This window comes from Diabrotica undecimpunctata, chromosome 4 (assembly GCF_040954645.1).
Source record: "Diabrotica undecimpunctata isolate CICGRU chromosome 4, icDiaUnde3, whole genome shotgun sequence".
In the NCBI taxonomy this organism is placed as follows: Eukaryota; Metazoa; Arthropoda; class Insecta; order Coleoptera; family Chrysomelidae; genus Diabrotica; species Diabrotica undecimpunctata.
In genome coordinates, this window is record NC_092806.1 from 53,543,710 (window position 1) to 53,552,234 (window position 8,525).

General features: G+C 34.2%; 1 protein-coding gene across 1 annotated transcript in view; it reads right to left on the minus strand.

Annotated features, from left to right (window-relative positions):
- Positions 1–919, minus strand: part of LOC140438670 (uncharacterized) — a 54,571-nt gene extending 53,652 nt beyond the window's left edge. The window contains exons 1-2 of the mRNA XM_072528318.1: positions 556–919; positions 15–219 (exon numbers count right to left, since the gene is read on the minus strand). Coding sequence (XP_072384419.1) covers positions 15–219; positions 556–889 — 539 coding nt within the window. The 5' untranslated portion in view covers positions 890–919. The remainder of the gene's footprint in view (positions 1–14; positions 220–555) is intronic.
- Positions 920–8,525: the final 7,606 nt, after the last annotated feature.

Below are 8,525 nucleotides of genomic sequence, written 5' to 3' on the forward strand. Positions count from 1 at the left end.
AATAATTAACTTACGTTTGCCCTTCCAACTTAGGATTACAATAACAACTTGGTGGTCTCTCAGTAAGAGATGAACAGCCATCCATATAAATATTGTCGTACTGCATTGCTCTGTTTCTATCATCGTCGCTAATTAATGAAGATACTTCGAAACTGGGCATCCTGCATGCGCACTGCTGAATTGTGCTAGCCGAAGAAATGGAAGACTCCTTCTTTAAAGCTGTAAGTAAAAATAAGTGCAAGATAAATATATCATTAAAATAAAATATTATTAATATAAGATTAATAGATAATAAGAGAGGTAGAGCTCGAGTTGAAGGCTGAAGTATCTATTTAAAATTTCAAATCTGCCATCTAGACAAAACATAAAATAAGTTTTTGTGACTGTATGTAGAATATTATAAACTAACCGTAATGCATGCATTAAACCAAAACCAAACATATTTAAAAAAGATTATTTAAGATTATATATTCGAGGGTATAACAAAAATAGTAAGAAACTGTAGTATTTCTCCAATTGTTTTACATTTTGATCTCAAAAAAAATGTATACGCACCTGACTTTCTGACTACTTTCTCCACTTCCACAACATGATCATGCTTTACAGGCAAATCTGTATTTACTATTGCTGTTTTCTTCCCCCTTTCCTTCTCATTCTCTTCTTTGGTAGTGCTTTGGCTAGAAGTCGATGTGAGTCTTAAACGCTTCAAAATGGACTTTTGACTGGAATGAATACTAGAAGTCTTGCGGCTCTCGTTTCTTAGCGCTTCTACCTTATTTTCTATCAAAGTTTGAAGAATAGCCTCCAAGCGAACGAGACTAACGGCGACACTGACCTTTTGCTGATCCCCGCAAAGATCTTCAGTAGATACTGCTTTGTCGGCCATCATATTGGTTGATTTTGAGCAAGTAGATTACTATATCAGATCACTGAAACAAAAAATATGGCTATGAATGCACAAATAGTTAAATATAATGTTAAATTAGAAATTTAAATCTGGCTAGAGTTTTATATGAAGCAGTTTTTAAACAGACATTTGTAGATCCTAAATTTCAAGGAAACAGTATACCTTAAAGGGTCTCTTTAAAATAGATCATAATATACTTTACATCGTATTTCGTTTTACATCGTATATATTAAAACACCGAAAAATATTCTCAATCTTTTTGCGTCGCTGAGATTGATAACATAACCATTTTTAGTCTGTTTATAATACCACAAATTGCTATTTCGTTTGATATTGATTCCGCTTGGATATTTTGAGCATCAAATAAACACGAATCTTTCTTTATGTTTATACCGATTTGGTAGAATGATATCATTCTCGGTGGACCCGTTGCCAAAAGCAGTCGATTTCACTGTTAAGTCCGGATTTTCTTAAAATTCGTTATTCATTATTCGTCTTTGTCATCGGAAAATAGTGTAACGTGTAGTAACAGTTAAGAGAAGCAGATTGACTTCAGAACGGTAGAGTTGGTTCTCGGAGATAGTTGTAAAAACCGGCAAAATTTTCGTTTAATCTCAAGAGTTTAAAAGAGGTGAATTAATCTCAAAATGCTATTTGGCAGTCTTTGTTTAGTGAGTTAGTTAATCGCCGATTTGATGGATGCTGTATCCCATACGAGGGATTTGACAAACAGCGTTTTCAAGGTTTTAAGAGGCCCAAATGGTTTTAAGTGACGATTAAGCAGCCGAGTTTTGAAAAATACATTTTGTTATCATCCAAAATAACCTGAAGCCCAATTCGATGTTTGACCTCCCCAGGATTTGTCCATTTTGTGTCTCCGTAGGTTAATCCAGATTATTTGTTTGACAGTGTGTTTGATTTGTACTCAAATCGAAGATAATAAACTTTCTTAATAATTTAAAAAGAAATACACAGCCAGTAAAGAAAGGTAGTTTTTATTAAATTCTTCCAAGTTAACCCGTAACTGGTGGTGCTGGGTTAGACGAGCCCCAACAGATTTTTAAAGTGACATACGTCCTAGCTTATTTAGCGCAACTACTTAACCGCCTCAGTACCTTTCCGTCAGTGTGTTGTGTGACATTGAGCAGGATAGTCGTGAGGAAATAGGTAAATGTTTACAAATTATACGGAAATCACTGCGTCGTGGGGACACTGTGACTCCACCTCACCGGTTTCGTTTTTTTTTAATAATTAGTTTTTTTATTTTCAGTTAAAAATGGACCTGTCACGATATAATAAAATGGATTCCGATGATCCTAGGTTTGAACAATGGGCTCAAAGTATTCTAGACGCGGATGATAGTGATTTCAGCAGTAACGATGACTCAGACAATGATCCCGACTATGTAAACGAACACGAAACTGATTCAGAAATTGAATGAGAGCGGGAAACCGTGGAACCTCAATTGCATGTTGAAGATAATATCCCGCAAAATGCAGCACCTTCGGAGGTTAATTCGGACTCGGATCCACATGAGCAGCAACAAACTCCAGGCCCTTGTGGACTGCAGAAGCTTCACCTTCAAATGTAAGAACAAGAAGTTTCAACATTATCTCTCATTTTCCTGGGGTTATTGGGCAAGCTAAGTCTCTTGGGAAATTGTGTCTCCAGAAACATGCTTGGAAATGTATAATAACAAACGATATTTTAGAAGAGATTGTTCTTAGAACAAATGAAAAACTTGCCAGGATTAGAACGAAATATACCGATAGTAATAGAATGGATCTAAAAGATTTAGACATTATTGAACTGAGAGCGTTTATCGGTTTGTTATTTTACTCAGCCATATTTAAACCCAATACGGAAGACATGAGTTCGATATTCGCCACCGATGGTACTGGTAGAGAAATTTTTAGATGCACCATGTCAGTAAAACGATTCTTAGTACTTTTGACAGCGATTACTAGGTAAGAACATAAAAAACCGAAAAACTTGCCCCCATTTCATCAATTTTTAATAAGTTTGTAGAAAACAGCAAAAAAAATTATTGCATAGGGCAGTATGCTTGTATTGATGAAATGCTCATTGGTTTTCGGGGAAGATGTTTATTTCGCATGTACATGCCTCAAAAACACCGAAAATATGGCTTAAAGATAATGGCACTAACTGACGCCTGAACTCATTACTTTTTGGATGGGTATGTATATACAGGTGATGGAAGTGATGGCCAAACATTGTCAGAAAAGGAAAGAAAATTTAACAAATCAACTCAATCAGTTCTTCGTCTAGTAAAATGTATTGAGGGTTCTAACCGTAATGTAACAGCAGACAACTGGTTTACATCCTTAGAAGTGATAACTGAGTTGAGGAACCGAGGCCTAACTTACGTGGGTACTGTTAAAAAAAATAAAAGGGAGATACCTATTTCTTTTTTGCCAACTAAAACGAGGCTCACGGGATCATCTCTATTTGGATTTGGCGATAGAGTTACATTAGTTTCATATGTACCTAAACCACGAAAAGCGGTACTTTTGATGTCTTCAATGCACTACGGTAATGCAGTAAACGATGAAACAAACAAACCCGAAATTATTGAGTGTTATAATCAAACAAAAGGAGGCGTCGATGCATTAGATAAAACATGTAGAGTGTATTCTACTCATCGTAGAAGTCGAAGATGGCCTCTTACTTGTTTTTATACAATTTTGGATATTTCTTCCGTCAATGAGTTTATAATATACTCATCTCTACCTGGAAACCCCCAAAAGTCGAGGTATGAATTCATCAATTCTCTGGTTCGGCAGCTTGTGCAGGATCATATTGAAAGAAAACTAACTATTTCTCAAATTCCAAGGCAACTGAGACATAATATCGCCCCCATTTTAAAAACAGACATTCCTGAACTGAAAAATGCTATTTTAGAATAAAGAGTAAGGTGCTCAAAATGTCCACGATCATTGGATAGAAAAACGAAGATAGTTTGCGTTAATTGCAAAGCGCCAATATGCCACATGTGTGAAACACGCATAGCAAAGATTGCCTATAAGAATGGATTGTAGTTTTTATGATGTTTTTTGTTTTTGGTTATTTTTTTGTATTGGTAGGTTAGATTGAATGTTTAAGTTTAAGCTTTAAGAAAAAAAATTTTTTTTGTTCCTCATTTTTTTGTTACTTAGTCTAGTTACAAAATAACTCAGTTTTTGAGTCTGTTTCTTAGTTTAATTTTTTATGCGTGATAAGTATTTCAAATATTTGTTAAATTTAAGTTATAACAAAATAAACGTCTTTAAGTTATTGAAGTCATTTTTTTTAAATATAAACAAAAAATATCAATGTCTAATTTTGCACAACAAATTGGGGTCAGTGTAACCCCAACTCACCATACACGTAACAAAAAATGGACCACACCAGTTACGGGTTAAATAAAAATTCTTCATTAATAGACTAAGATATGCTTTCTAGACAAATTACAAAATTATAAATAAATATAAGTTTTATGGATTATCTACTTGTCATATCTTAGTCTTCTTTTAAATAAAGTTAACCTTGATAATTGATTAATAATTCAAAAAAGTTTGATATTGGATTTGCTCTACGACTCAACCAATTATTTGTCTTACTTGTCTAAATTTTTACAGATAAAGTCTAGAGACGATCATATATACCAGAGACGCCAGCAAAGAAAAGAAAAAAATACTAGGTTACTACCATAAAGTGATTACCTCCAAACGAAAATCCTGAAAATATAAAGAAGGTATTTCAAGACCTAAAATTATTTAATAATGGTAATATGGACCAAGTAGCAAATACCGGAGGAATGGGCAGTTGGTCTTATATAGCCAATATATAAGAAAGGAGACAAGATGGAATGCCAGAATTATAGGTCAATTATATTGCTTAATGTAGTATACGAATTTTTTTCTGGTATTATATATAATATTCTTCTTCGGGTGCACAGCATTACTGGAGGCTTGAGATCACTACATGAAAAGGTTCTCTATTTTGCGCTACTCTTAGTAATTTTTGAACGTTCATGGACGTCCAAGTTCTGATATTGCAAAGCCATGACATGGCCCTTCTGCCTATTTCTCTTCGGCCCTCTATCTTATCTTTAATTATTATTCATAGCAGATTATATTTGTCATTTTTCGGCTTGTCTTGTAGTGTTTGTGTAAAAATATTTTCTGAAAGGGCTTAAAGACGAGTGGAAATAAAATACCCAATTACGTTAACTGGTTCCAAGTTCATTGTCAAATGTTACGAATCCTTCTGAAGCCAGTGCCGGTTAACAATGATTTTTATGTCATTTAATCAATATTTGTAGCTTTTGTCTGTTATATCGTTATGTTACTATTAATCTGAATTTTCTGAAGAAAATTTTTTACCATATTACTCATTAGGCTAATAGTTACATGGTCCCGATATTCTTTAGCATTTACTTTTTTGGTATAAAAACAAAAAGTATGGGAGATGGGAGAAATAAGAGCCAGTGGGTAATGGGAGCCACCTAATTATTACGGATTGGAAGATTGGAACGCCTTAATATAAATGCTGAACACACTCTACACTTGAACCTGAGCTGTGATAGCTCAGTTATTTTAAACCTTTGACCGGAGATGAGTGAAATTGGACAATATTGATCTAACAATACGTGCTAACTATCGGCGACGGAAGTTTTACTGATTTTTGTCGGAACCAAATTATTTTATTACTACAGGTTTGTAAAAGTCTGATTTTCCTCCAGACTATCTCCAGATAGATCTCCAGACATGAATCAGAAAAACCGATAAGGGTTCGTAGACATCAGAAGACTTCCAAAGGGGTGCTAGGTTGGTGGCTAACGAAATAGCTATTAAAAAAGCTGCCATTACATGTAATATCCCATACCGAATATTCCAAAAAAGATTAAAGAACGGCAACTTTCAATGTCCGGCACAATTGGGTAGACATCATTGTTTTACAATCAAACAAGAAAAAGAAATGGATGCCCACCTAGTTAAGCTTTCCAACATGTTCTATGGTTTATCGAGGTGGCAATTTTATCGCATTGTCTATAGTTGCGCAGAAAATCTTAAGATAAAGCATATAAAAAAGAACATAAAAAAGATTTCAAGACAAAAACAACATTCAATAATTTTAAATAATTATTTATGTATTAATGTTTGTATTTTCAGAACGATTTCCGAAGTGAAATTGAAACGTCAATTTCCACTTCGACTAAACTTTCACCTAAACTTATTTTAACCTTTAACTTTGACTTATTCCCAATAAAATAGTATTTACTTTAAAATGCCACAAGAAAATAGCTTCAGAATAAAAATATTTTTTGAAGAAAAGCAACATAAAAGACAAGAACGAGAAGAAAATTCCGTAACTAGTGCACCGATATCACAATTCATTTTTCCAATGTCGTCAAAAATAATACATTGAATTTCGTCATTATCAAGATCGCCACAGATTACAGTTTTTACCATTTGTGTGTGGCAGCCGTAGCTCAGTGGCTATGTTACTGGCGTAACAAGCTAGAGGGCCGGGGTTCGTATCCCGGAACCTACAAAATTTTCAATTTCTAATTTAACTGAGCTGCGACCGTGCTTCGGAGGGCACGTCAAGCCGTCGGTCCCGGCTACGAAAGTAGTCGTTAAAGTCATATTAGAGAAAACCCTAATACCAGACCTTAGCCAGAAGGTTACACGAACTTCACTTTACTTTTTTACCATTTGTGTTCTTGTTTTTGTTTTTACCCGTTTTCTTAGATTTAGTGTATTATATAGCCTTTGTGAGAAATTGTCCTTACTTTAACTATTAAAATAACTGGTGGCTCCCAGTACCCGCATAATGGGATAATGGGAGCCAAATATTTTTTTAATTTTTTTTTATTAATGTTGGTAAAAAATGTCATACATAACAAAAATATGCATGTAAGTCTTTCTACATCAGTATTTAAATTTGTTTAAAGGCTAATAGTATGGTTTAAAAAAAATTATTTCCTTAGCTGGCTTCCATTCCCCCACCCCCTTTAGTTTAGCCAATGCATGGTTCGAAATTACATCCATATTGCATATTGCATTGAAAAAGTCAAATCAGACTGTTTTTCTACTATTTTGAAGTAACTGAATTACCCAATTAATTGCTTCTGCGGGTATTTCATCTGGACCCACAATTTTTCCGGTTTTTCTTAGTTTTACAGCATGTTTCACTTCCTGTTTTGATTGATGATCCCGGCCATAAAAGCATCCCGAGTTATAAATCAATAGAAAGAGGAAATTCATACATTTCCCATCATTTAGTGATAATTGCCAACCAATTGCATGGTTAATCTTTCAAATGTAGGCAACTAATAATACAAGTAATTGTGGACAATGTTTTATATTGTCACACAATTAATTTGGGTTTATTCTGTACAATGTTTTCTGTTTCCATTAAAACATTCTGTACATAAAAAATATACCTAGCTCTTATATTTTTAAGTTGATTACTTGTATTCGTTTGAATTTTTTATTGCTGTAATATTCTTAAAAGCTAAACAAACCGCAACATATATTTTTGTTTATCCAGGACACGACGAAATTGGAAGTCGTACTTGTTTGGTTTGCGAATCTTTGAATATACGCTTTTACTCCTACAGCTTTTACTCTGTAAATATGTACAAACAGCCAGTAAATGGTTTTTTGTTTTCTCTAGCCCAAAAGATATTTTAAAAAGTATAAAGGAAACTTTTGTTGTGAATGCGAGGATTTTAGATTCTAAATGAACATTATTTTTGTTGGAAGTTTTCAGTAAGTTATTAAATATATTGAAAGTAATAAAAATTATAAATTAGGAAAATATTTGAAAGATTTCATTAATTTATAATATCACATTAAAAATAGAATTTAGGAAAACGGGCATTAATAAAAGCAGATGATAGTAGCAAACGTCAACATTCTGTTTTGTTACAGTACACAACAGTAAACAAGGTCAGAATAAGTAATAATTTCCCTCCTCTCTCCCTCTTGTCGTTTCCCCATTACTGAGGATCGTGTTTCTTCCAATATTCCTAACAATTTTTCTCCATTGGTCTCTATCTTCAGCTGCTCTGAGAGCTTCGCAGAATGAGTTTCCGGCTGAATTCATAATTTGGTCAGACCATTTAGTTGGTGATCGTCCTCTTGATCTTCTCCCCAGAACGTTTCCAGAAATAATTAATCTCTCCAAACTATCGTCACCTCTGCGAACCACGTGACGAAAAAATGGTAGAATACATTGCAGACATATTCTCGACATCCTTTTTTTAATCTCGGGTTGGTGTGGAATGGATACGTTTGTCCTATGAGCTGTCCAAGGTATACGCAGAATTCTTCTCCAGCACCACATCTCAAAGGTATTCATTTTTTGGCGCTTGCATCCGCGAAGAGTCCAAGTCTTTGTCCCGTATAGAAATATTAAGAATACAAGGGCATTCACCAATCTCATCTTGATATTTTAAGAGATAGATCTGTCTTTCCAAACTTAAGTTAGGCGACTCATCGCATTTTTGCCATACCAATATATCTCCAAACTTCTGCTTCACAATTACCATCGTTAGTTGTACTAGACTCTAGATAGACAAAACTGTCCACTATCTGGTATTCCTGTA